This window comes from Daphnia magna, linkage group LG8 (genome assembly GCF_020631705.1).
Source record: "Daphnia magna isolate NIES linkage group LG8, ASM2063170v1.1, whole genome shotgun sequence".
In the NCBI taxonomy this organism is placed as follows: domain Eukaryota; kingdom Metazoa; phylum Arthropoda; class Branchiopoda; order Diplostraca; family Daphniidae; genus Daphnia; species Daphnia magna.
Window position 1 is genome coordinate 11,089,360 of NC_059189.1, and position 27,381 is coordinate 11,116,740.

The 27,381-nt window shown below is 36.0% G+C and overlaps 3 protein-coding genes and 1 long non-coding RNA gene across 7 annotated transcripts; 2 read left to right on the forward strand and 2 right to left on the reverse strand.

Annotated features, from left to right (window-relative positions):
- Positions 1–593: 593 nt before the first annotated feature.
- LOC123475502 (gamma-tubulin complex component 5-like) lies at positions 594–3,713 on the forward strand. The gene is made up of 5 exons (XM_045178232.1): positions 594–2,460; positions 2,583–2,871; positions 2,929–3,227; positions 3,290–3,440; positions 3,511–3,713. Exons 1-5 carry the CDS (start codon positions 1,618–1,620, stop codon positions 3,558–3,560), a joined length of 1,632 nt encoding a protein of 543 aa, XP_045034167.1. The 5' UTR covers positions 594–1,617; the 3' UTR covers positions 3,561–3,713.
- LOC123466369 (clavesin-2-like) lies at positions 3,015–7,293 on the reverse strand. 3 transcript variants are annotated; one of them, XM_045178234.1, is made up of 10 exons: positions 6,934–7,290; positions 6,435–6,587; positions 5,742–5,856; positions 5,641–5,670; positions 5,176–5,298; positions 5,011–5,066; positions 4,883–4,925; positions 4,738–4,800; positions 4,276–4,450; positions 3,015–3,466 (listed from the first exon to the last, which is right to left on the reverse strand). In XM_045178234.1, the coding sequence occupies exons 3-9, from the start codon at positions 5,835–5,837 to the stop codon at positions 4,313–4,315; spliced, it is 549 nt and encodes a 182-aa protein (XP_045034169.1). In that variant the 5' UTR covers positions 5,838–5,856; positions 6,435–6,587; positions 6,934–7,290; the 3' UTR covers positions 3,015–3,466; positions 4,276–4,312. The 3 variants fall into 3 exon arrangements, with proteins under 3 accessions (XP_045034169.1, XP_045034172.1, XP_045034171.1); XM_045178237.1 differs by having other exon boundaries at positions 5,176–5,274; positions 6,934–7,288; XM_045178236.1 differs by lacking the exon at positions 3,015–3,466 and adding an exon at positions 3,861–4,171 and having other exon boundaries at positions 6,934–7,293.
- Positions 7,294–8,410: 1,117 nt separating this feature from the next.
- Positions 8,411–10,619, forward strand: LOC116928353 (epidermal retinol dehydrogenase 2). Of its 2 annotated transcripts, XM_032935422.2 has the most exons (8): positions 8,411–8,834; positions 8,909–8,937; positions 9,007–9,149; positions 9,228–9,557; positions 9,810–10,026; positions 10,096–10,126; positions 10,191–10,316; positions 10,379–10,619. In XM_032935422.2, coding segments are annotated over exons 2-8 (921 nt in total). In that variant the 5' UTR covers positions 8,411–8,834; positions 8,909–8,936; the 3' UTR covers positions 10,452–10,619. The 2 variants fall into 2 exon arrangements, with proteins under 2 accessions (XP_032791313.2, XP_045034168.1); XM_045178233.1 differs by having other exon boundaries at positions 8,416–8,937.
- LOC123475506 lies at positions 10,422–10,793 on the reverse strand. The gene is made up of 2 exons (XR_006650642.1): positions 10,746–10,793; positions 10,422–10,675 (listed from the first exon to the last, which is right to left on the reverse strand). It is a non-coding gene; the product is annotated as an uncharacterized LOC123475506 (long non-coding RNA).
- Between the last annotated feature and the right edge of the window lie 16,588 nt (positions 10,794–27,381).

Genomic DNA, 27,381 nt, shown 5'->3' on the forward strand with positions numbered 1-27,381 from the left:
TGGTCCAATAATTGACGCCAATAATTGACGCTTCTGCGAAAAAGCCTAAGTTGAAAGACTTGGCTTGTTATTACCGATTATTTTGATAACGGTGACGTCATGACTCGTAAGTGTGAAAGAAGACAAGACGGAGAACGAAGCAAACACTATAAATTGATTGAAATTTAGAAATCTTGGATCCAAAATCTGTTTATCTTTGGCCCACGTTACATGTCTATAGACAATTTTTTTCAAAAAAATTGCCCGAAGGACATTACCGAAGGAATCTTGTTTAAAAATATTGTATTTAACATATCGTTATACAAAAAAGTGAACTATGTGGCTAAAAATATTTCAAAAAATTAAAAAAAATAAATTATTGTAAAAATTTCATTTCCTACTTAACAGAATTGAAAATACGATCATATTCCCTATCTCTCCCATGTAAAGTCGGCCTACTCTGGCAACTAGCGCCACCCAACGTCCTGAAATCGGGCCCAAACGGGAAGGGCCCAGTGGAGACACCTTCTCAACCTATTATACCATGCCAATACGGTGTGGCTAACCAAGTCAACTCTGTGTTGTACATTCGTGACTTTTGAGATTCGACTGCTTGCAAGAAATTACTGAAGTTGATAACAAACAAGGAAACAAGTGAAGACGGCAGATTCATTAGTAGAATCATCTGTCATCTCAAGCAAGATTGTAACTATACAACTGAACAAGAAGTGAAGAGGTCTATTGAAGGAATTCAACACAAATTGGATATTCATGCAGAACATAGGAAAACCAGCTATTTCAAACAACTAGTTACTAAATACATCCAACTGACAGTACCTAATGGATTGACCCATCCAACATGAGCCATTTTATACCTGCTCATCAGATTAGCATATTGCTCAATTAAACATATTTACCACACATCAGATGGGTACATTCTGCAAAACCTTAACAGTGGGACTAAAAATATTTCCATCAGCACCTTGAACATGCTGAAACCCAACAAGTGTCTAGTAAGAAAATAACACAATCAATGCCTGAAACTGTAATAGTTTCTTGTTATTCCTTCACTTCAGAAAGTGAAGAGAATAACATGCAAGCTATCAAAAGCCATGAAATAGTTCATCAAAAATCATGTCTAACTGCAAGCAATATTCCCACATTTGCTAGACAAAAACAATGCTCCATCAAAAACCTTTCCTTGAATGGTTTATTTAAAAAAAATATGGGAAGGATTCCACATCAAAAATTTTGACTGAATATTATGTACTGCATGAAGTTTTGTGGACTCTTCATCGATCTTGTGGGAATAAAAACACCACTGTGAAATCCACAGAAAGTGGCAATCACACTAAAGTGCTTACTGTTGCTGGCCTTCCATCCTTTTGTGTGAATTGTTTTAACCCTTTAGTGAAGGCCCTGGAGGAGATCAACTTCTTTCTCAACAACTCAGGCCCCCAAGAGCAAACATTAACTTATCAAGCATATACAGTAGCACTCAGTGATGTTGTAACAGAGTTCAATCAATCAGTTGCAGACTACGAAAAGGGTGTTGCTCAGCAAAAGGCTACAAGTACTATAAGTCAACTTTTGCTACGTCTAAAATCATGGACATTCACTATTAGAGCAATAGCTGCAATGCACACAACAATAATGCAAATGTCTTCGTCTGTGGCGGACAATAATACTCGCATCACCCACCTGTTATCAGTTGTATACGACTCAGCCCAAAAAGCGCAAGTTACCAACTACTGTACGCTTTATCCGGTTCTGCTGAAAATCCTATTTGCATCGCTGGAACCTTTTTTTAACATGGTTGATCTGTGGCTAGATCGAGGGGTAATCGTGGACCCTTACCAGGAGTTTGGCATTTTACGCAATGAAGCCGTTTCACCTCAAGATGAGCGTTTCTGGTCTAAAGTCTTTGTGTCTCGTACCACTCAACCTTTGATTAGCTTTCTAAAGCCTTTAATGGACGATATCTTGTTGGGAGGCCGTTCTGTTGAACTTCTAACTCAACTTAAAAGAAAGTCAATGCGTGTTAATGGTGGTTGTCCAGCAGGCACGCTGATGCAAACCTTTAGAAACCGCTTCAGTAGGTTCGCATCAGGCTATTTCGAATGTGGAAAACTTCTCCATTCGTCAAATGTCACGGTGACGACCAAGAAGGATCTTAAACAGGAAGTTAGGAATCCGCTCTTGGCCAAGGCTTTTGAAACTCTCCGGAATCATTCCAACCGAAGCAAACGTTCTAAAGATGACGGAGTTTGTGTACCATTGGAATTCTATCCCCTTTTACCTTTGCTGGAAAGAAGTCTACTGGAACCGTTGCGCAGTCGCCAGCGTCTGGTATGCAGGGCACTTCTCGATACCTTATACGAAGACTGTTGCCTCAAATTACACATCTTGACTATTCGTCGTATTCACTTGATGCAAGCCGGAGACCTAATGGGTCGCTTTTGCCAACAACTTTTCCAAAAGGTTCGATAGTTTAATTTAAATTTTTTTTTAAATTTTATAATTTGCTTGTTCATTTACTTCCTTTGAAAGTCAGTTTATAGTTTACGCTGAAATTATTTAGATTGCTTTCTCTGTTTTTGCAGCTCGAAACCGGTGAAAAGTGGGACAACGAATCAAGCCTTACGTTATCTCTGCTCAACTGTATCTCTTCTAGAATGGACCAATGTGGCTCCTACCTTTCTGTAACCATTAAAAGAGGAAGCATTCAACAAACACCAGCAAATTTGGTGGATGTACAAATCAATTACAAAGTTCCGTGGCCAGTCAACTTGGTTATCACACAAGATTCGATATTCCACTACAATAGCGTGCTCCGTTTTCTTATGCAAATTAAGCAAGGAATGTTTTCACTTCAACACTTATCGTTCAAAGGTAACCTTAATTAAAAACACAACTTAGCTGACCCCTCACAATTTCTGTCACATTCAGATCTCAGTTGTATGGACGTTGCAAACGTTACCCACCCAAGGCAACAGGAACTGTTATCAGCTAACCGTCAGCATAGATTGCAACTGTTACGGGCTTGGCTGCTTTATTTTATTTCTAGTGTGGACAACTACATAATGGAGTGTGTTTTAGAATCATCACATATTCGATTGGATATGCAACTAGAAAATGCAGTTCATCTTGGTCAAATAATCGACAGCCACCAAGAATATGTTATTTCTATACATAAACAATGCCTGCAACAACCGTCGGGGGCCTTTTTGCGCGATGCCATCAACGAGGTATAACAAGTGTAGAAGTTGGGAAGTACCCATATTTTCTGATCAGACAATTCCTACAACAGGTGTTATCCATTGCACGTGAAGTAGTGATTGCTTGGAAGAATGGACTCGAGCTGGAGAAGTTAAATAAACTTGAGGAAAATTACGTGAGGCATCATCAATTTGTGGCAGCTGTCCTGGGCACTGATAGCGTCCATTCCATGCTTCCTCATGGTAATTACACGTTTTTCGTTACGCACCTACAATGGATATATTATGATTAGATCTTCTTTATATTTCACAGTCGAAACCCTTGCAGCTGCCTTAATCCATAGTTGCCCAGCAACTCGGTAAACTAAGCCACTTTCATGATTCTACATTTTTTTCCCACCTAGTGCCTTTTAATTATTAATTTCGAAGCATTTGGAAACTAGATCGTACTAATCAAACGCAAATGAGCACTAATCGCTCAAATTACTCCCGAGGAATAAATAATTGTCAATCTCACATCTAAAATTAACTACTTTGGTAAGTGGTGTAATGCTCTACTTTCCCTCAATGAACTGGCGCTTTTGCTCGTGTGAAAGCAGCCGAAGTCCGATGACAGCTACAACCTTTACAGTACTGACGGAAAAGAAAGATGTCTTGTTTTTCCTTGGGAAAAGCACCAACAAGTCCAAATTAAGTGATTTTTTTCCTCTCTCTTTGAATGGCGTGATTTGCATTTGTTCTTTATGACGGTTACGGACTCGTTTTTGTTCTTTGATTCGTTCACACTTATCTGAACTGTCTTTCAAAAGATGTGTGTGGGTGCCTTACGTTGATAGAGGTATCAGAAGTTAGTTGAAAACTACCAATTCATTTTTCTCTGATCGATGATCGATGTTGCTAAACTAATTGCGGTATGTTCCCTACAGCAAGTTGATGCGAACGTTGTTGTTATGTTGTTCGTTTCTTACTCAACGCTTCCAACATGCGAATTCCATTTTCAACACAATATCAATAAAAAATGTATCCGGGTAAGACAAGTTATAAATTCAAAAACTGACAGGAAGCATCAGTTACTTACAGGAAACTCCTTCTTCTCGTAATCAAATCTTTTAAACTCAAACTTGAGCTCTTCTTAGATTATCTATCCAAATGGAAGATAGATATGGACCTTGCTCCCCTCCGAGCTCAGCTGGCAAAATTTCTCGCGATACAGCTTGATGCAAGATGGACAAGTTATTTCCACAGCTGAAAATCTAGTTAAAAGTTTTAAAAACAAAAAGAAATTATTAACAACCACGTAAGGATGTAATTGAGATTTATGGCTACATTTTGTTGTCAGACTAGCTTTGCTTAAGTTGTTCTTTACGAATACCAGGAGGGATGAAAACTGGTACTTTTGTTTGTTCTAACTGATGTTACATGTCATTTAATGCACTCGGATAAATAGTCAAAGGTGCAGTTCGAACGTTCATCTGATGTTGTCTTAAAACAACTTGAAGAAACTTGAACGTGCACCTTGGGTAGATTAAGATGGCACTACCTTTGCCCTCGACGTTTCACGTAAGAATGGCTTCAGAAGCGACATAGCTGCATCGACGTACCACTGGATGGGATAAACACAATTTCAGGCACAATGGCTTCAACGATGATTTTTGGCTATCTTAAAATCAAAATGTTCTGCTTACAGGCGGCCCAACGCAGTGAATCGCTTTGAAACGCACCGGATAGCTATGCAAGTAAAGACATGTACATGTTTTTAAAAAAATAAGAAAAACGTGAACTTTGATATGCAATACGTAACATAGTACACTACCAATATTCCAATCCGTGGGCTATGGAGTGAAGGACAGCAGGCTGGAGTTTGCTATACTAGATTTTTATCATTTATAACATTACATATTAATTGACAGCTAGCTTATCAGTCCATTAAAAAATAAAAAAATAAAATAAAAAAAATCAAATAAAAATGTCGACAAACCTGCCGAAAGGAAAACTGACTCCAGTCAATTATGAGAACTAAGCCTCTATCTTGAACCACTGAATCCTGTAGCAGCAGATCAAGTGAAATATGAATGGCCTGTAACATAAATGCATTTCGTTTCTTTTTTTAACCATAAAAGTATGTATAACTTAGCCTCTAAAGGCGTGACTCTGCTAGCGAACTCCGATATGACTTCACGTATAACATTTACTACGTATGTACTAAATACATTAACACTGTCTTTAGAGTGCTCTGACTGGTCTCTTAAGTACCGAGAGGTTGGCAACTCCAAGGCGATGTGTAGGTAACTCAGAAACTTTCGTTCATTTTGGCCACAGTTGCCAACCCGGTAAGTTACAAAAGACCACGTAAATGATGGCCTTTGTCGTGTCAGTTGACTACCTAAACTTCCAACAGCTGAAAAACAAACAAACAAAGCAATGAAAGTAGACCTAAACGTACCTTTTGTATAGTTGAGACCGAGTATCGGCTCTCTATACGATGGAGACAAAATACGGCAACAATAAGTATTGGAATGCTAATATGGGTATAGTTTCAAATAACGTTAGCCAAATATTACGGATCCCATTCAGCAGCGAACAAAACCATGATACGACGTCCTCGACGATCTCGCTGCTGCAGCACTCCAGGTAGCCCATCTTCCAAGGCTTGCTTTACCTACAGCGTGTCAATAACGCACAGCACATATACACAAACAGACAAAAGTAAATAAATTAAAATTATTATTGTAAATTAAATTCAGCATAAATCCTGCTAGCTGCTACCCATGTGAGGGCATTTTTAATAAATCTTGTTAGTATCTAATGTTAATATCAACAACTTAACATGTAACTCGAACATTTTTCAAAGTTTTAAATAATTTTTTTAAGTGATTCCGCCTATAATTTCGGCAAGTTCAAACCTCTTAGTGCATAGCAGTCTCCCAGTAAAATGTAACCTGGTGTAACTAGAGATTAAACTGAAAATAATAGGATATGGGTCATCTTGGAAACTGTATAGGCTTTCACATTGAGCTAAACATACTCAAAAAGAAAAAAAAAATGTAATTACTGCAACTCAGGGAGAATTAAGTTCTTTTTATGCTATTGAGAACTGGCACTATATACAATTTTCTTTTATTTTTCATATATAATTTTTTTCCCCAAAAAGTTGAAAGTAAAATATTAATGAACTATATGTCATGCATTCTATAAAACTCTTCTACTATACTTTACTAGTAGATTAGTAATACCTACCTCGACATTGTCGACGCCATAGTCAGAAATTAGTTCGTGATTGCGACGCAGGAAACTGTAGTAGTTGTTTATACACCAGCATGGCGTCTGGAACATTCATTTTTCTTGCTGCCAGAAATCGGATTAGGAATTCATCATCAGATCGTAGACTCCCTATAAATGTAATCGACGGATTCGTTAGTTAAGCCTTTCAACTATGATCAGTAAACAAAACATCTCTGTTTGTTGATTTCTTTGGCTTCTTTGTTCGAGACGAACATTGATACAACGTAACGTATTGCTGTAGAAGAGCACTACATTTTTTTCACTCTAACTGCAGAGATCTTTAAGACAGGTTTTCTTTTGTTTGATGTTTATAAAATTTTTCCTGCTGTTATTAAAGATTTAGTTCTGGATTGTCTGAATAGCCACAATAAATAAGTTTGTTCGAAAAAAACACTGACAAACAATAATAATAATAATAAAGAAGAAAACTGCGAATAACTCAATTTGCTATTACCGGCATCGGGACGAGCAAGAACTAAGCTTCTGAAACTTTCTAAAGCAACACTGCGTGCCAATGGTGTGTCAGTTGTTTCAATGTTTATGTCGAAATTCCTGTTTGTTTCAGCAGTGCCCCAGAAGAAATCGTAAAACTCAGACATATCGAAGTCTTCGTATCAGTTCTTTTGGCTATTGCCTTTTCATTTCACCCGGATTTCGAGGACGCGACATCTGTGTCACAACTTTCTCTGTCACGTTCACGAAAGAATGCGCTAGCACTCATCAATTTCTTCGACGAAATACTCCTAAATGACACTCTGCAGGCTAGCACGTACCACCTACCTTCCTGCTCACAAACAGACTGCCTACAGCTGAATAGAGGAGCCCAAGTGGAATCCAGGTAAGAAGCTAAATTTTGCTGTGCTACTTCTTTCCTTTCAACCAGACAATCCAACGGCCATCTATGGATTACCAAGTAGACGTCATACCACAACTTTCGGCATCAGGTTGGATTTGCGCCAGGTGGGAAAAAAATCTTATTTTTCATCGATTTTCAAATTATTATTACGATGCGAATTTCAGTACCATGCTTAGCAATCACCATGGTAGACAATTACAGTGCATTTTGACTGACATGGAAACCAGAAACCAAGGAGACGTAATATTTATTTGTAAAAGGGATGGTGTTCTGTTGTTCACGTACTCCCGTTGCGACGAGAACCAGTTTTTCAGCTTTTTGACTGGGATAGTGGGATCCCGTATAACTAGATGAATTTGTTATGTAAGAAATGTTGTCATGCTTGTGGAGTAATGCGATGTTTATTATCTAATCGGTTTTGTCTTGTTGCTATTAATAGTATGCCATAAAGAATGAACGTTTGTGTTTTATAATTATCATACACAGTTAAAGTTCTAAAAAACATTAAAATTGAGGCCCAAACCTTTTCGTTCTATAAATTATGTCGTAACCGACCTTTAATTACCTTTCGCTTCCCTTAATTATTATATTCACATGACCACCTGTACCTCGACGTCCATCCATCGATTTTCGATAGCTTTCTTCTGCCAACCAATTCTCTGCTTGGCTCGAATAATATCCTAATCTATCGTGAAACAAAAGGTGCACTTGTTTGTGTTAAAACCCGCAATAGTCTGAATGGACGTATGTTAAAGGTTCGACTATAGTTAAGAAAATATCAATATACAGTCAGTAGTGTACATTAATGTATACGTCAACATTGTAGCTAGACTATGATTTTCTTAGTTTTAATTTTAAAATGTTAGCATAATGATAAACATCTTGAGTGCATTTACGCGTAAAATTTGATGCTGTGATTCCAATGTCAATGGAAAAAAGTTTCAGGAATCAAAGTTTCTTTTTTATAGAGGAAGGGAAGCATTAGTTCTCGAAATTTAACACTTCCTTTGCTTAGCACGTTGTCGTTGTTATACGGTTGACGATTGTTTGACATTTCTTATTTATTAATTTATATTTTGTATGATTGCGCGTTATTGCCTGACTCGAGGGATTTTATTTTATGGTTGTTAGCCTATATGTATTTGTCGTTTCTGCTTCTTATTGCGAGAAATCATGCACGTTTTCGCGCTGTTTCTTTGCGGGATCAAACAAAAGAACTTGAACACTAGTCTACTCCATTGAAATAGGGGCCTTATCATTGGGTCCAAGAGTTAGTAGCATCCGTAAAACATAGTAGGCTCTGCTTGCCGTTCCAATAATATATTCAGGCCGAATGCAGTCGATGGAAGTTGGCAGTGCTAGTCGTTAGGGCAAAGTGCTTGGGCGATTGTTGGCCTTGGCTCTTACAAAACGTAGGCTATATTTGAGAGGTGTTGTTTGCGTAGGCTCAACAGGTGTCATCAATTTAGGAGAGAATCAAGAACTTTGAATTTCACCAGGTTTTGTTTTTATGTTGTAATTTCTGAGATTTTCATAACAACACTCTGTTGAACATTTTGCACTATCTCCATAGAATTGTGTTAAAAAAAGAATCTGAAAAAAGTAAGTGAAATAATCAAATAGATAAAAGCGGTAGCAATGTCTGATTTTTATCCCAATGTCCGTTTTTAGTGCTTTTACAGCTTTATTCCCTGATCATAATCAGCCTTGACTTCTGCTTCATGGTATGCAAAGCGTTAGTCATGTGGCTTTGCATCTTCTATCGAACCCTGTTTCCTGCTGAACTAAAACCTATTTCTGGAAAGATTGTTCTGGTACCAGAATCCTGCTAGTTATTTGATATAATATGATTTGTAGTTGTAAAAAGATAAATTTTATATATTTTTTGACAGATTACAGGTGCAGGACGTGGCATTGGCAGAGAAGTTGCATTACAATTTGCACAGCTTGGATGTTTAATTGTTTGCTGGGATGTCAACTTAGAAGCTGCTCAGGAAACTGCCAAAGAAGTTGAAGCTATCGGTGGCAAAGCATGTGCATTTCATTGTGATGTTTCACAACAGCAGGATGTTGAAGAAAAAGCTAAACAAGTAAAAACAGTGGTACCACATGTTGACATTATAATCAACAATGCTGGCATCATGCCTTGTCATCCCTTCCTTAGTCACAGCATCCAAGAAATTGATCGATGCATTGACATCAATGTGAAAGGTTGCATTTGGGTAATTGTTAGTTTTGTTACTCTATAGTTATTGAAACTTTCTTATGGTGCTATTGAAATGTCTCTTAGGACAGGCTTCTGCCCTTATTTTATAATTTTTTTTTGTACTGATACCATTACGTACTGATTTAATTTTATTTAGCCGATGAAAAAGCTACCATATTACTCAGAAAAAAAAACCATTGTATTACAGTCAGCCAAGAGCTTCCAACCACTGTCCAGAAACTAAACGAGTTTATTTTTCAATGTTTAGGTTGTACGAGAGTTTCTTCCAGGAATGATAGAGCGTAAACAAGGTCATCTAGTTTCCATGTCCTCAATTGCTGGCGCAATGGGGTGTGAAAACGTTGTTCCATACAGCGCATCAAAATTTGCTGTACGGGGAATGATGGAAGCATTGACTGAAGAAATGCGACGGGACAGTCGCAATTTAGATATCAAATGCACTACCATCTGTCCCTTCGTTGTAGGTAGGTGAAAGGGTTTTATTAAATAGTAAAGTGAGTAATGCTTATTTTTATTTTTACTATTACCTGCAGACACAGGACTTTGTCAAAGACCTCGCGTCAAGTAAAATGAATAGTGGTAAATTTTAGAGCGCACGTTTGATTTAATATGTTATTATTGAACTTAGGTTTCCTAGTTTCTTACGCGTTACGAATGTAAAAGATGCAGCTAGCATTATCGTTCGAGCTGTGAGACGTGGAGATGCACTTGTTTTCATGCCCGAATATGTATATTACTTTTGGCTTCTTATCAAGTAAGTCATTTATAATATCCATGTAGTTTTTCTGCGTAAAATTTATACGGCTTCATCTCTAGAATCTTACCATCCCAAGTGTACGATTATGTCGTAGATTTTTTCGACACTGGATTGGAACCGCATGACGAATGAAAATTGTCGAATCTCCTCAATAATCTACAGATTTCGGTCCTTATCACCCTCAGCCAAAATTGGGGGTGCTGCTGGTCGCTCATTGTAATTTTAATTGTGTGTGTATTGTGGGTCCATCAATTATACTGCGCTATGAAATTTAATAATAAAATCTGACATGACCAGTAATAGGTTTGTAAGAAGACGATTCGCGCGTCGGATTATGTGGGGTAAGGTACAGTATCCTGCACAAAAAGGTGAACACTGATTTATTTTGAAAAAGCCATCTGTGGGTAGAAAATATTAATAGTTAACCTTTTTAAGGAGAGGTAGGGCGGTTTTGGCGCAAAATCATCATAAGGGGGTTGGGTTATGTCAGTCCAGACACTTTTTTTGCCCTAGGTATTAAATGTCTGGAAAAGTGTAGACTGTATCATCGGTAGACTCCACTACCCCCCGGCTATGTAGAACTATTTTTGCAATACAAAATAGAGTCTTTCCATTACTCGTTATTGTCATTATCGGGTCGGGTAATCGGGTAGCATATGGAAACACAAAATTATTTTTATTAGTATGCTAGCTGTTAGTTATCAAATTGTTAGTGGCTTGTTGGATACTTTTCCGTCAGCGACGCGGGAGATCCGCGTTCGAGACTTGGATGAGATAACTGTATACAAAATTATTACGTTCATGAAAAAAGTGTAATTGATTACGTAGTAAATAATCATTAATCGTATATAAATACTTTTTTCAAAATTTTAAATATTATATATCTCATCAAAATCTTACTTATTTATATTCATTAGTTAGATTTGCTCTGAACATTATTAACGCAAACAAGCTTTGAACGCGGAACTCCCGCGTCGCCGACGGAAACGTATCCAATAAGCAACCAACAATATAGTAACAGATAGCTAGCATACTGATAAATATAATTTTGTGTTTCCATATGCTACCCGATTACCCGACCCGATAATGACAATAACGAGTAATGGAAAGACTCTATTTTGTATTGCAAAAATAGTTCTACTTAGCCGGGGGGTAGGGGAGTCTACCGAGTCTACACTTTTTCCAGACATTTAATACCTAGGGCAAAAAAAGTGTCTGGACTGACATTACCAAACCCCCTTATGATGATTTTGCGCCAAAACCGCCCTACCTCTCCTTAAAAAGGTAAACTATAAAAATTTTCTACCCACAGATGGCTTTTAAAAAAAAAATTGGTGTTCACCTTTTTGTGCAGGATACTGTACGTGTTTAATAAGAAAAAAAACAAACACTGGTTAAAGGGAATTGATATTCATACCAGTAGTTAATAAGTTTATAATAAGCTGATATGTGAAGCATAGAAACAGCAGAAGAAATGGAATAGTGCTTAAAGATGTAGTCGGAACGTACTATCCAATCCAAGTAGCAGGCCCAAGCATTTTATTGAATCAAGTCAGTTGATTTTTATTTAATTATTGTTTGTGAGTGGCGGTATTTTGCTCGTGGCTCGTTCCTTTGTAGCAGACGAACTTCTTGCAGGAAACGAAATTTTTCTGCTAGAAGAGACGAGCCCCTTAAAAACCACAATTGAATAAAAATAAAGTAGATAGAATTGAGGCTAGAAAAAGAATTTTGGAAATGAATAACGTACCCATTGTAACAAAGAAAAGGGGAGAAATCTAAATTATAGTTACTAAAACTTATTGTTTAACGTGAAGGAGTTGGTTCTCCATAAGACGCTGGAGCCACAGCAGACCAACTAGGGCTCGGCCCCGATCACATTCAAATCGGGGACACCGCTAAGCTTCCTCGATAAAAATGAATCTGGGAAGTTCGATGCGGGGATTTCTTTTTTCGGTGCGGAACAGTGTTATAATCGGTGCTGCACCGATAGCACCGCTTCAGCCATAGGGGGTTAGTCTTACCAGTGACCTTGCGTTCTGTTAGGCCAACGAGAATCACGTGGCTAGGGGCACATTTTGTTCTTGTTGGCTGCAGGGCAACTGCCAATTTAGATCACTATTCATCGGGGAAGGCACCGATCACCGAAACTATTTCCCCGATTAAGATTATCCCCGCACCGGATTGACTAAAAAGCTCCCCGATTGGCGCGGGGCCGAGCGCTAAGACCAACTTGGACACAAATGAAATTTTTCGCATTTGTGGAGAACGCGCAACCTTGGATGTTTTACTGCTCTATTATGTCATAAAATAATCAGAACGTCAATGTTTTGTATTATTTATTTATTTATTTATTTTTCTTTTAAGGTGGAATGGTGGAAAGAACGCTGATTGAATGAATCATTAGAAGTAATGAAGTACATGCCATGAAACTAATTACAGAGTCATAGAACCCTAGTTGGTTCCGGCTGAGAGGAATCCCTATACCGCGTTTCGTTGGTCTGAATGTCTAAAATTTCGACGGTTTTGGGGCGGGGCACAGTGGTGGAAACTAGAATCATAGTCATCTATCGAGAGAAACTGAGTTATTCAACGGCCTTTGTCAGTGTTTCTATTCGAGCTTCAATTTTTCTGGTATCGTCTGCTCTGTTCGTTTCCTTTATCACTGTTGTGATTGGCTGTTGAAGTTTTCAAACGTGTTTCCTGATCGGTACACTTATCACACACCCGCTGGAGGCTCTGACTGCTATTTCCGAAATTAGAAACTACGACAGACGATTCCCTCCCTGTCGTGAACCAACCAGGGTTCTATGACTGCTAATTATATGAAATTTTTGTTTTCTGACTAAAATTTCCTATATTTTGAAATATGGCAACCGTTTGACGTTGACAGGATGGCAGCCCGACGCATCACTAGACGCGTCAGTAAGCATCATTCAGTGACAACAAACATGCTAGTAAGTCTTTATTAACCACAAGTTTAATATTACTGTGATGTTTCATATTTATTGTTTTTTTCTTTTTTAGGTAGGCTCTTCCCACTTTTTCATGTTTTGCTAAATTTCAAATTTTGCTTAAATTACATAATTTCGATTCAGAATTGAATGAAAATCACGAAAAATTAGGTTTTTTTTTCTATTGGTCTTATAGTTTTTTATTTCAACGTTAAAAACCATAAATTAAGTTGGGGCATTAACAGCACTGTTTTCAATAATTTTTAAAACGGCTAGTTTAACGAGAAAACCAATGACTAAATCGAAATCAGCGTTAAATTTCGCTTATTCAGTGTGAATTTATGGAGAATTTCAAGAGATGTCGTTTTTGGCTGATTTTGACAAAAGTGGGAAGGCAATAGACCAGTTTCGGATGCTGCGTTGCAAAATTTTTAAAAATCGAGGGGGGTTTCGATTGCAGGGAGAGATAGGAAAAAAGGGGGTTTTGATTTATTTACCCAGTAATACTTATCCAATTCAGGAAATGTTTTAGAATATTACACTTTAAGACATTCTGCGTCTTCTCCAGTCATTTTAAATAATTAATCATCCCTAGTTAATCCATGAAAATTAATTCAAGTAAAAGGCTAGGTATGCTGTTTAGTATTTTTTGCGTTTTTAGTAGTGGTTATCATACCTGTCAAGTGTCAGTCCTGTCACAGGCTTAATATTACTCTGTGTTGCGAAATGTGTATTTACTTGTGCCAATTTTAGAAATGGTTAAGATATGTGCTATTGTAAGGTGCCTAAACAAAGTTGGAAACGGAGTATCTTTCTTTTGTATTCCAAAAGTAATACAGAAAGACACAGAATCAGAACAACAATTACAGAAGAAAAGACGTTCGTTGTGGATCAAGCAACTAAAGAATAGCATTTCCATAACTGATCACAGTGATACTAGGGTTTGTAATGAACATTTTATCACTGGTTAGTAAAGAATTCATATACAACAATTTAACATATGTTTAATGTTGTTATTTGGCGTTGCAGGGACTCCTTAATTATTTAAAATGACTGGAGAAGACGCAGAATGTCTTAAAGTGTAGTATTCTAAAACATTTCCTGAATTGGATAAGTATTACTGGGTAAATAAATCAAAACTCACTTTTTTCCTATCTCCCCCTGCAATCGAAACCCCCCTCGATTTTTAAAAACTTTGCAACGCAGCATCCGAAACTGGTCTATACCCTTCCCACTTTTTCATTTTTTGCCAAACTTCAAATTTTGCTTAAAATACATGATTTAGACTCAGAATTGAATGAAAATCACGGAAATCAGGTTTATTTTACTATTGGTCTTATAGTTTTTCATTTAAATGTTAAAAACCATAAATTAAGTTGGTGCGCTAACAGCACTGTTTTCGTCAATTTTTCAAAACGGCTTGTTTAACGAGAAAACCAATGACTAAATCAAAATCAGCGTTTAATTTCTATTATGCCGTGTGATTTTTGGAGAATTTCAAGAGGTGTCATTTTTTGCCGATTTTGACAAAAGTGGGAAGGCTATGTTAGAAATTCCAGAACCCGAACCTGATGGTTCAGAGACTGACAATTAAAAGGAGAATCTAAACGGAGAATCATGACGAAGACCGGCGTTACAAAAGAACAAAGACCGAAGAAGATTAATTTGAGACAAGGAACAAATGAGCTGCTCTTATATGGACATATGACAATGTCCGGTTCAAAATATGAAACTAGAATAGTAAGAAAAACTATCACAAGATGGCGCCACTTGAATATGGTTATATGTAATCTAGTTCAATAGTCGCCACCAGATGGCGCCATGGGAACTTGCAAGACAACACGTGGTTCATGGAAACATCGCTAGATGGCGCCACCAAGAACTGGGTATCGTGTTTAGAAATCCAGCGCTAGATGGCGCCACTAAGATACTATTGCATACTGTGGCTGGTGCCGAAAATGACCACTAGATGGCGCCACATAAGACTGACACAGTGCCAGATCACTTAACTAGAATTAGCGTAGAACCCGTCATGAGATAGCGCCACCAGTAATTATTCATAAACAATCGAGATCAGCAACTATGATTAACTGGTTACTTCATCACCATGGTAACAAGGTTAACCAGTTAATTCCTTTCCATAGCAACCGGGTTCGTTCACCTCACAAGGTCACGTGCGGAAAGAAGAATAGAAGTTCGAGACGACATCTACGCAAGCGCCAAAATTATTGTTACGCGTAATTATTTCTTTGTCAACGTTGTTTTTGTAAACGGTATAAAAGGGGATGTAATAGGCCTAATTAATACACAAGATTTTTCCACCGATTTCCCGCCTGGTCTATTCATTGATAATATCACTGTTTCGGTGCTAGGCCTAAAAAATAGACGAACCAAAAACATACGCTAACACTACGGTGTTAGGCCTAGAAAATATAAAATACACTTAGAGATACTTACCCTGAGTCGGCAGTCTCCGACATTAAATCTCACAAGATTTGACAGGCCCTTCCCACTTTTTCATTTTTTGCCAAACTTTAAATTTTGCTTAAAATACATGATTTCGATTCAGAATTGAATGAAAATCACGGAAATCAGGTTTATTTTTCTATTGGTCTTATAGTTTTTTATTTCAACGTTAAAAACCATAAATAAAGTTGGTGCGCTTTTAGCACTGTTTTCAATAATTTTTAAAACGGCTAGTTTAACGAGAAAACCAATGACTAAATCGAAATCAGCGTTCAATTTCGATTATGCAGTGTTATTTTTGGAGAATTTCAAGAGATGTCGTTTTTGGCCGATTTTGACAAAAGTGGGAAGGCTATACCCTTCCCACTTTTTCATTTTTGGCCAAATTTCAAATTTTGCTTAAAATACATGATTTCGATTCAGAATTGAATGAAAATCATAGAAATTAGGTTTATTTTTCTATTGGTATTATAGTTTTTTATTTTAAAGTTAAAAGCCATAAATTAAGTTGGGGCATTAACAGCACTTTTTTCGTTAATTTTTAAAACGGCTAGTTTAACGAGAAAACCAATGACTAAATCAAAATCAGCGTTTAATTTCTATTATGCCGTGTGATTTTTGGAGAATTTCAAGAGCTGTCATTTTTTGCCGATTTTGACAAAAGTGGGAAGGCTATGTTAGAAATTCCAGAACCCGAACCTGATGGTTCAGAGACCGACAATTTAAAAGAGAATCTAAACGGAGAAAACATGACGATGACCGGCGTAACAAAAGAACAAAGACCGAAGAAGATTAATTTGAGACAACGAACAAATGAGCTGCTCTTATATGGACATATGACAACGTCCGGTTCAAAATATGAAACTAGAATAGTAAGAAAAACTATCACAAGATGGCGCCACTTGGATATGGTTATATGTACTAGTTCGAATACTCGCCACCAGATGGCGCCACCCTGATATGGTTATATGCAATATAGTTCGAATACTCGCCACAAGATGGCGCCACAGGGAAATTGTAAGACAACACGTGGTTCATGGAAACATCGCTAGATGGCGCCACCAAGAACTGGGTATCTGGTTCAGAAATCCAGCGCTAGATGGCGCCACAAAGATCCTGTTGCAAACTGTGGCTGGTGCCGAAAATGACCACTAGATGGCGCCACATAAGACTGACACAGTGCCATCTAGTGCGAGATCATTTAACTAGAATTATCGTAGAACCCGTCAGATAGCGCCACCAGTAATTATTCACAAACAATCGAGATCAGCAACTATGATTAACTGGTTACTTCATCAACATGGTAACAAGGTTAACCAGTTAATTCGTTTCCATAGCAACCGGGTTCGTTCACCTCACAAGGTCACGCGCGGAAAGAAGAATAGAAGTTCGAGACGACATCTACGCAAGCGCCAAAATTATTTTTACGAGTAATTATTTCTTTGTCAACGTTGTTTTTGTAAACGGTATAAAAGGGGCTGTAATAGGCCTAATTAATACAAAAAAATTTTCCACCGATTTCCCGCCTAGTCTATTCATTGATAATATCACTGTTTAAAATTCATTACTTGTTTCGCTTTGCTTGCTGTTCGCCGTCTGCCTTTGCCGCCTTTGTTGCCTGTGCTACCTTTGCTGCCATTGCCGCCGAATTTGCGCCTTGCTACCGTTCCTCAGGCCGCCACCGAACATCTAGCCGGAATTATCCAGTCATCCGCACCTCAGATGAAAACCAAGCCATTAGTAATTTATAAAATTAATATTCTCATCTTTTCTTGTATCCTTCAGTTATCGCTGTTTGTGTCGCGGCCATAACCCGCCATCGTCTTCCGTTCTTTACGGCAAATTCTTCTCTCTATACGCTGGCACCCTAGAACGGTGTTAGGCCAAAAAATATATACATACAGATTCATACGCTGACACCATCAAGGTGTTAGGCCAGAGAATAAACAAATTCATACGCTGGCACTTCGGTGCTAGGCCTAAAAAATAGACGAACCAAAAACATACGCTAACACTACGGTGTTAGGCCTAGAAAATATAAAATACACTTAGAGATACTTACCCTGAGTCGGCAGTCTCCGACATTAAATCTCACAAGATTTGACAGGCCCTTCCCACTTTTTCATTTTTTGCCAAACTTTAAATTTTGCTTAAAATACATGATTTCGAATCAGAATTGAATGAAAATCACGGAAATCAGGTTTATTTTTCTATTGGTCTTATAGTTTTTTATTTCAACGTTAAAAACAATAAATAAAGTTGGTGCGCTTTTAGCACTGTTTTCAATAATTTTTAAAACGGCTAGGTTAACGAGAAAACCAATGACTAAATCGAAATCAGCGTTCAATTTCGATTATGCAGTGTTATTTTTGGAGAATTTCAAGAGATGTCGTTTTTGGCCGATTTTGACAAAAGTGGGAAGGCTATACCCTTCCCACTTTTTCATTTTTGGCCAAATTTCAAATTTTGCTTAAAATACATGATTTCGATTCAGAATTGAATGAAAATCATAGAAATTAGGTTTATTTTTCTATTGGTCTTTTAGTTTTTCATTTAAATGTTAAAAACAATAAATTAAGTTGTTTTGTTGTTTGTTAAATCTCACAAGATTTGACAGGCCCTTCCCTCTTTTTCATTTTTTGCCGAACTTTCAATTTTGCTTAAAATACATGATTTCCATTCAGAATTGAATGAAAATCACGGAAATCAGGTTTAATTTTCTATTGGTCTTATAGTTTTTCATTTAAATGTTAAAAACCATAAATTAAGTTGGTGCGCTAACAGCACTGTTTTCGTCAATTTTTCAAAATGGCTTGTTTAACGAGAAAAGTAATGACTAAATCGAAATCAGCGTTTAATTTCAATTATGCAGTGTGATTTTTGGGGAATTTCAAGAGATGTCGTTTTTGGCCGATTTTGACAAAAGTGGGCCCTTCCCACTTTTTCATTTTTGGCCAAATTTCAAATTTTGCTTAAAATACATGATTTCGATTCAGAATTGAATGAAAATCATAGAAATTAGGTTTATTTTTCTATTGGTCTTATAGTTTTTTATTTTAAAGTTAAAAGCCATAAATTAAGTTGGGGCATTAACAGCACTTTTTTCGTTAATTTTTAAAACGGCTAGTTTAACGAGAAAACCAATGACTAAATCAAAATCAGCGTTTAATTTCTATTATGCCGTGTGATTTTTGGAGAATTTCAAGAGCTGTCATTTTTGGCCGATTTTGACAAAAATGGGAAGGCTATGTTAGAAATTCCAGAACCCGAACCTGATGGTTCAGAGACCGACAATTTAAAAGAGAATCTAAACGGAGAAAACATGACGAAGACCGGCGTAACAAAAGAACAAAGACCGAAGAAGATTAATGTGAGACAAGGAACAAATGAGCTGCTCTTATATGGACATATGACAATGTCCGGTTCAAAATATGAAACTATAATAGTAAGAAAAAGTATCACAAGATGGCGCCACTTGGATATGGTTATATGTAATCTAGTTCGAATACTCGCCACCAGATGGCGCCACAGGGGACTTGTAAGACAACACGTGGTTCATGGAAACATCGCTAGATGGCGCCACCAAGAACTAGGTATCTGGTTCAGAAATCCAGGGCTAGATGGCGCCACAAAGATCCTGTTGCAAACTGTGGCTGGTGCCAAAAATGACCACTAGATGGCGCCACAAAAGACTGACACAGTGCCATCTAGTGCGAGATTATTTAACTAGAATTATCGTAGAACCCGTCATGAGATAGCGCCACCAGTAATTATTCACAAACAATCGAGATCAGCAACTATGATTAACTGGTTACTTCATCACCATGGTAACAAGGTTAACCAGTTAATTCGTTTCCATAGCAACCGGGTTCGTTCACCTCACAAGGTCACGCGCGGAAAGAAGAATAGAAGTTCGAGACGACATCTACGCAAGCGCCAAAATTATTGTTACGCGTAATTATTTCTTTGTCAACGTTGTTTTTGTAAACGGTAGGGGAGAGTGGGGGCAATTGATACACTTTTTGGTTTTTTGTATTTCTTGAAAAAAACTAAAAAGTTTAATATAAAAACTATATAGAATTCTAGCCTATTATCTCAGCTACTAAACGATATTTTTTTTATGAGAAAAGATTAATTTTAATAGTAGTAAATTGTTAAAAACTGAGGTCGCTTCGAGTGTTTCAATTGCCATGGTAGCAGGGCAATTGAAACGGTGTGTCGACGCAATCGCAACGTGGGTTTTCCCATAAGGAAGCTTCTTCATACCCACATAAAATGAAAATCACGATATGTCAGCAGCCACAACTGCTAGTGTGATCAAATTTTACCATTAGGTACAATGCGATATACAGATTTTTAAAATATGCTTATGGTATATCGTAATTTAGTTTAAAATATTTAAATAATTAAATTTAAAAAAAAACCATTAAGCAACATGCTTTTTTAAATAAATCCCAAACAGCGAATACAAGTATTATAGTTGTGTTAACATGATGATTTACATTTGTTTAAATGAATTGTTTAAATGAATTACGTACAAATACAAAAAATGCAACCACTCGCAGACAGGGAATATAAACAAAGTGTTTCAATTGCCCTGCAATAGGTCATCATTACATTTAATTATTTTAAATTATTTAAGAGTGCAGGGAAAAATTAAATGACATTAAATTGTAGAAAAATGAATTTCAAATCATCTGAAACTAATTTTATTACTAAAACGTAGCGTTTTAGGGGTTAAAACAAAAAAATTGAAACGCACCAACTTCATTTATGGTTTTTAAAATGTAAATGAAAAACTATGAGACCAATAGAAAAATAAACCTGATTTCCGTGATTTTCATTCAATTCTGAATATAAATCATGTATTTTAAGCCAAATTTAAAATTTGGCCAAAAATGAAAAAGTGGGGGGGGGCCTTTCAACTTTTGTCAAAATCGGGCAAAAATGACATCTCTTGAAATTCTCCAAAAATCACACGAAATAATCGAAATTGAACGCTGATTTCGATTTAGTTATTGGTTTACTCGTTAAACCAGCCGTTTCAAAAATTAACGAAACAGTGCTGTTAGCGCAACAACTTAATTTAGGGTTTTTAAGGATTAAATCAAAAACTATAAGACCAATAGGAAAATAAACCTGATTTTCGTGATTTTTATTCAATTTTGATTCGAATTCATGTATTTTAAGCAAAATTTGAAATTTGGCCAAAAATGAAAAAGTGGGAAGGGTATAGCCTTCCCACTTTTGTCAAAATCTACCAAAAACGACATCTCTTGAAATTCTCCAAAATTAACACGGAATAATCGAAATTGAACGCTGATTTCGATTTAGTAATTGGTTTTCTCGTTAAACCAGCCGTTTCAAAAATTAACGAAACAGTGCTGTTAGCGCAACAACTTAATTTAGGGTTTTTAAGGATTAAATCAAAAACTTTAAGACCAATAGGAAAATAAACCTGATTTTCGTGATTTTCATTCAATTTTGATTCGAATTCATGTATTTTAAGCAAAATTTGAAATTTGGCAAAAATGAAAAAGTGGGAAGGGTATAGCCTTCCCACTTTTGTCAAAATCTACCAAAAACGACATCTCTTGAAATTCTCCAAAAATCACACGGAATAATCGAAATTGAACGCTGATTTCGATTTAGTTATTGATTTTCTCTTTAAACCAGCCGTTTCAAAAATTAACGAAACAGTGCTGTTAGCGCAACAACTTAATTTAGGGTTTTTAAGGATTAAATCAAAAACTATAAGACCAATAGGAAAATAAACCTGATTTTCGTGATTTTCATTCAATTTTGATTCGAATTCATGTATTTTAAGCAAAATTTGAAATTTGGCCAAAAATGAAAAAGTGGGAAGGGTATAGCCTTCCCACTTTTGTCAAAATCTACCAAAAACGACATCTCTTGAAATTCTCCAAAAATCAAACGGAATAATCGAAATTGAACGCTGATTTCGATTTAGTTATTGGTTTTCTCTTTAAACCAGCCGTTTCAAAAATTAACGAAACAGTGCTGTTAGCGCAACAACTTAATTTAGGGTTTTTAAGGATTAAATCAAAAACTATAAGACCAATAGGAAAATAAACCTGATTTTCGTGATTTTCATTCAATTTTGATTCGAATTCATGTATTTTAAGCAAAATTTGAAATTTGGCCAAAAATGAAAAAGTGGGAAGGGTATAGCCTTCCCACTTTTGTCAAAATCTACCAAAAAACGACATCTCTTGAAATTCTCCAAAAATCACACGGAATAATCGAAATTGAACGCTGATTTCGATTTAGTTATTGGTTTTCTCGTTAAACCAGCCGTTTCAAAAATTAACGAAACAGTGTTGTTAGCGCAACAACTTAATTTAGGGTTTTTAAGGATTAAATCAAAAACTATAAGACCAATAGGAAAATAAACCTGATTTTCGTGATTTTCATTCAATTTTGATTCGAATTCATGTATTTTAAGCAAAATTTGAAATTTGGCTAAAAATGAAAAAGTGGGAAGGGTAGTGCCTTCCCACTTTTGTCAAAATCTACCAAAAACGACATCTCTTAAAATTCTCCAAAAATCACACGGAATAATCGAAATTGAACGCTGATTTCGATTTAGTTATTGGTTTTCTCGTTAAACCAGCCGTTTCAAAAATTAACGAAACAGTGCTGTTAGCGCAACAACTTAATTTAGGGTTTTTAAGGATTAAATCAAAAACTATAAGACCAATAGGAAAATAAACCTGATTATCGTGATTTTCATTCAATTTTGATTCGAATTCATGTATTTTAAGCAAAATTTGAAATTTGGCCAAAATGAAAAAGTGGGAAGGGTATAGCCTTCCCACTTTTGTCAAAATCTACCAAAAAACGACATCTCTTGAAATTCTCCAAAAATCACACGGAATAATCGAAATTGAACGCTGATTTCGATTTAGTTATTGGTTTTCTCGTTAACCCAGCCGTTTCAAAAATTAACGAAACAGTGTTGTTAGCGCAACAACTTAATCTAGGGTTTTCTAGGATTAAATCAAAAACTATAAGACCAATAGGAAAATAAACCTGATTTTCGTGATTTTCATTCAATTTTGATTCGAATTCATGTATTTTAAGCAAAATTTGAAATTTGGCTAAAAATGAAAAAGTGGGAAGGGTAGTGCCTTCCCACTTTTGTCAAAATCTACCAAAAACGACATCTCTTAAAATTCTCCAAAAATCACACGGAATAATCGAAATTGAACGCTGATTTCGATTTAGTTATTGGTTTTCTCGTTAAACCAGCCGTTTCAAAAATTAACGAAACAGTGCTGTTAGCGCAACAACTTAATTTAGGGTTTTTAAGGATTAAATCAAAAACTATAAGACCAATAGGAAAATAAACCTGATTTTCGTGATTTTCATTCAATTTTGATTCGAATTCATGTATTTTAAGCAAAATTTGAAATTTGGCCAAAAATGAAAAAGTGGGAAGGGTATAGCCTTCCCACTTTTGTCAAAATCTACCAAAAACGACATCTCTTGAAATTCTCCAAAAATCACACAGAATAATCGAAATTGAACGCTGATTTCGATTTAGTTATTGGTTTTCTCGTTAAACCAGCCGTTTCAAAAATTAACGAAACAGTGCTGTTAGCGCAACAACTTAATTTAGGGTTTTTAAGGATTAAATCAAAAACTATAAGACCAATAGGAAAATAAACCTGATTTTCGTGATTTTCATTCAATTTTGATTCGAATTCATGTATTTTAAGCAAAATTTGAAATTTGGCCAAAAATGAAAAAGTGGGAAGGGTATAGCCTTCCCACTTTTGTCAAAATCTACCAAAAACGACATCTCTTGAAATTCTCCAAAAATCACACGGAATAATCGAAATTGAACGCTGATTTCGATTTAGTTATTGGTTTTCTCGTTAAACCAGCCGTTTCAAAAATTAACGAAACAGTGCTGTTAGCGCAACAACTTAATTTAGGGTTTTTAAGGATTAAATCAAAAACTATAAGACCAATAGGAAAATAAACCTGATTTTCGTGATTTTCATTCAATTTTGATTCGAATTCATGTATTTTAAGCAAAATTTGAAATTTGGCCAAAAATGAAAAAGTGGGAAGGGTATAGCCTTCCCACTTTTGTCAAAATCTACCAAAAAACGACATCTCTTGAAATTCTCCAAAAATCACACGGAATAATCGAAATTGAACGCTGATTTCGATTTAGTTATTGGTTTTCTCGTTAAACCAGCCGTTTCAAAAATTAACGAAACAGTGTTGTTAGCGCAACAACTTAATTTAGGGTTTTTAAGGATTAAATCAAAAACTATAAGACCAATAGGAAAATAAACCTGATTTTCGTGATTTTCATTCAATTTTGATTCGAATTCATGTATTTTAAGCAAAATTTGAAATTTGGCTAAAAATGAAAAAGTGGGAAGGGTAGTGCCTTCCCACTTTTGTCAAAATCTACCAAAAACGACATCTCTTAAAATTCTCCAAAAATCACACGGAATAATCGAAATTGAACGCTGATTTCGATTTAGTTATTGGTTTTCTCGTTAAACCAGCCGTTTCAAAAATTAACGAAACAGTGCTGTTAGCGCAACAACTTAATTTAGGGTTTTTAAGGATTAAATCAAAAACTATAAGACCAATAGGAAAATAAACCTGATTTTCGTGATTTTCATTCAATTTTGATTCGAATTCATGTATTTTAAGCAAAATTTGAAATTTGGCCAAAAATGAAAAAGTGGGAAGGGTATAGCCTTCCCACTTTTGTCAAAATCTACCAAAAACGACATCTCTTGAAATTCTCCAAAAATCACACAGAATAATCGAAATTGAACGCTGATTTCGATTTAGTTATTGGTTTTCTCGTTAAACCAGCCGTTTCAAAAATTAACGAAACAGTGCTGTTAGCGCAACAACTTAATTTAGGGTTTTTAAGGATTAAATCAAAAACTATAAGACCAATAGGAAAATAAACCTGATTTTCGTGATTTTCATTCAATTTTGATTCGAATTCATGTATTTTAAGCAAAATTTGAAATTTGGCCAAAAATGAAAAAGTGGGAAGGGTATAGCCTTCCCACTTTTGTCAAAATCTACCAAAAACGACATCTCTTGAAATTCTCCAAAAATCACACGGAATAATCGAAATTGAACGCTGATTTCGATTTAGTTATTGGTTTTCTCGTTAAACCAGCCGTTTCAAAAATTAACGAAACAGTGCTGTTAGCGCAACAACTTAATTTAGGGTTTTTAAGGATTAAATCAAAAACTATAAGACCAATAGGAAAATAAACCTGATTTTCGTGATTTTCATTCAATTTTGATTCGAATTCATGTATTTTAAGCAAAATTTGAAATTTGGCCAAAAATGAAAAAGTGGGAAGGGTATAGCCTTCCCACTTTTGTCAAAATCTACCAAAAACGACATCTCTTGAAATTCTCCAAAAATCACACAGAATAATCGAAATTGAACGCTGATTTCGATTTAGTTATTGGTTTTCTCGTTAAACCAGCCGTTTCAAAAATTAACGAAACAGTGCTGTTAGCGCAACAACTTAATTTAGGGTTTTTAAGGATTAAATCAAAAACTATAAGACCAATAGGAAAATAAACCTGATTTTCGTGATTTTCATTCAATTTTGATTCGAATTCATGTATTTTAAGCAAAATTTGAAATTTGGCCAAAAATGAAAAAGTGGGAAGGGTATAGCCTTCCCACTTTTGTCAAAATCTACCAAAAACGACATCTCTTGAAATTCTCCAAAAATCACACGGAATAATCGAAATTGAACGCTGATTTCGATTTAGTTATTGGTTTTCTCGTTAAACCAGCCGTTTCAAAAATTAACGAAACAGTGCTGTTAGCGCAACAACTTAATTTAGGGTTTTTAAGGATTAAATCAAAAACTATAAGACCAATAGGAAAATAAACCTGATTTTCGTGATTTTCATTCAATTTTGATTCGAATTCATGTATTTTAAGCAAAATTTGAAATTTGGCCAAAAAGAAAAAGTGGGAAGGGTATAGCCTTCCCACTTTTGTCAAAATCTACCAAAAAACGACATCTCTTGAAATTCTCCAAAAATCACACGGAATAATCGAAATTGAACGCTGATTTCGATTTAGTTATTGGTTTTCTCGTTAAACCAGCCGTTTCAAAAATTAACGAAACAGTGTTGTTAGCGCAACAACTTAATTTAGGGTTTTAAGGATTAAATCAAAAACTATAAGACCAATAGGAAAATAAACCTGATTTTCGTGATTTTCATTCAATTTTGATTCGAATTCATGTATTTTAAGCAAAATTTGAAATTTGGTTAAAAATGAAAAAGTGGGAAGGGTAGTGCCTTCCCACTTTTGTCAAAATCTACCAAAAACGACATCTCTTAAAATTCTCCAAAAATCACACGGAATAATCGAAATTGAACGCTGATTTCGATTTAGTTATTGGTTTTCTCGTTAAACCAGCCGTTTCAAAAATTAACGAAACAGTGCTGTTAGCGCAACAACTTAATTTAGGGTTTTTAAGGATTAAATCAAAAACTATAAGACCAATAGGAAAATAAACCTGATTTTCGTGATTTTCATTCAATTTTGATTCGAATTCATGTATTTTAAGCAAAATTTGAAATTTGGCCAAAAATGAAAAAGTGGGAAGGGTATAGCCTTCCCACTTTTGTCAAAATCTACCAAAAACGACATCTCTTGAAATTCTCCAAAAATCACACAGAATAATCGAAATTGAACGCTGATTTCGATTTAGTTATTGGTTTTCTCGTTAAACCAGCCGTTTCAAAAATTAACGAAACAGTGCTGTTAGCGCAACAACTTAATTTAGGGTTTTTAAGGATTAAATCAAAAACTATAAGACCAATAGGAAAATAAACCTGATTTTCGTGATTTTCATTCAATTTTGATTCGAATTCATGTATTTTAAGCAAAATTTGAAATTTGGCCAAAAATGAAAAAGTGGGAACCCATATAGCACATTTCAGCCGTCGGATGTCCGAATCATGGCCGAACATCCGTTAGATATCTATGTACTCAATGGGTAGTTCCAGGGATGTCCGTCGGCTAGTCACCTTGGAAGTGCAATGGATGTGCGAAAATTATATTCTACGGACCTCCTTCCAACAGCCAAAAAGATTTTCAATTGTTTCATTTAAGGATCGGCCTCGAGCCAATCGGGGCGCTTTTTTGCAAATCGGGTTTCTCATTTCGGGCCAAGGAGGCGTGGCTCAGGGTGGAAAATTCTTCTCCCCGAATTCAATTGGGGTTTGCAATCAATTGGATTGCAATCAATTGGATTGCAATCAATCGATTCATCAATGCAAAAAACATTATCGATTGACCCGATCTATCCGATAACAACCCCGATAATAGCTCGTTCTACCCGCTTGCCCCGATTTTTACTCTGAAACCGAAAGAACGGCATTTTTTTTTATTGCTTCGGGGCAACGGGTTAACCTCAAATTTTTTCCCGCACCGCCCCGGTTGAAAAAATGGCACCTCATTTCAACCCCGAATGCACTTTATCGGTGCGGGGCGGTTAACTCGATTAGAACTAATTTGGGGCCGATCACTAAGTTTCATTATTAATTGTCAAAATTTCTTGAGAGGGGGAAAACTTAACCGTGTTCAAATTTTT

Excerpts from the sequence above, each read along its gene's own strand:
- LOC123475502 (XM_045178232.1), top strand. The coding sequence starts at position 1,618 with ATGCACACAACAATAATGCAAATGTCTTCGTCTGTGGCGGACAATAAT. Across the intron at positions 2,872-2,928 it reads TCAACACTTATCGTTCAAAG|ATCTCAGTTGTATGGACGTT; the intron begins GTAACCTTAATT and ends TGTCACATTCAG. Across the intron at positions 3,441-3,510 it reads CCATTCCATGCTTCCTCATG|TCGAAACCCTTGCAGCTGCC; the intron begins GTAATTACACGT and ends TATATTTCACAG.
- LOC116928353 (XM_032935422.2), top strand. Across the intron at positions 9,150-9,227 it reads TTTCTGGAAAGATTGTTCTG|ATTACAGGTGCAGGACGTGG; the intron begins GTACCAGAATCC and ends ATTTTTTGACAG. Across the intron at positions 10,317-10,378 it reads TACTTTTGGCTTCTTATCAA|AATCTTACCATCCCAAGTGT; the intron begins GTAAGTCATTTA and ends CTTCATCTCTAG.
- LOC123466369 (XM_045178234.1), bottom strand. The coding sequence starts at position 5,837 with ATGGGCTACCTGGAGTGCTGCAGCAGCGAGATCGTCGAGGACGTCGTA. Across the intron at positions 5,067-5,175 it reads GTCAGTTTTCCTTTCGGCAG|TATAGCAAACTCCAGCCTGC; the intron begins GTTTGTCGACAT and ends ATAAAAATCTAG. Across the intron at positions 4,451-4,737 it reads GTGAAACGTCGAGGGCAAAG|ATTTTCAGCTGTGGAAATAA; the intron begins GTAGTGCCATCT and ends ACTTTTAACTAG.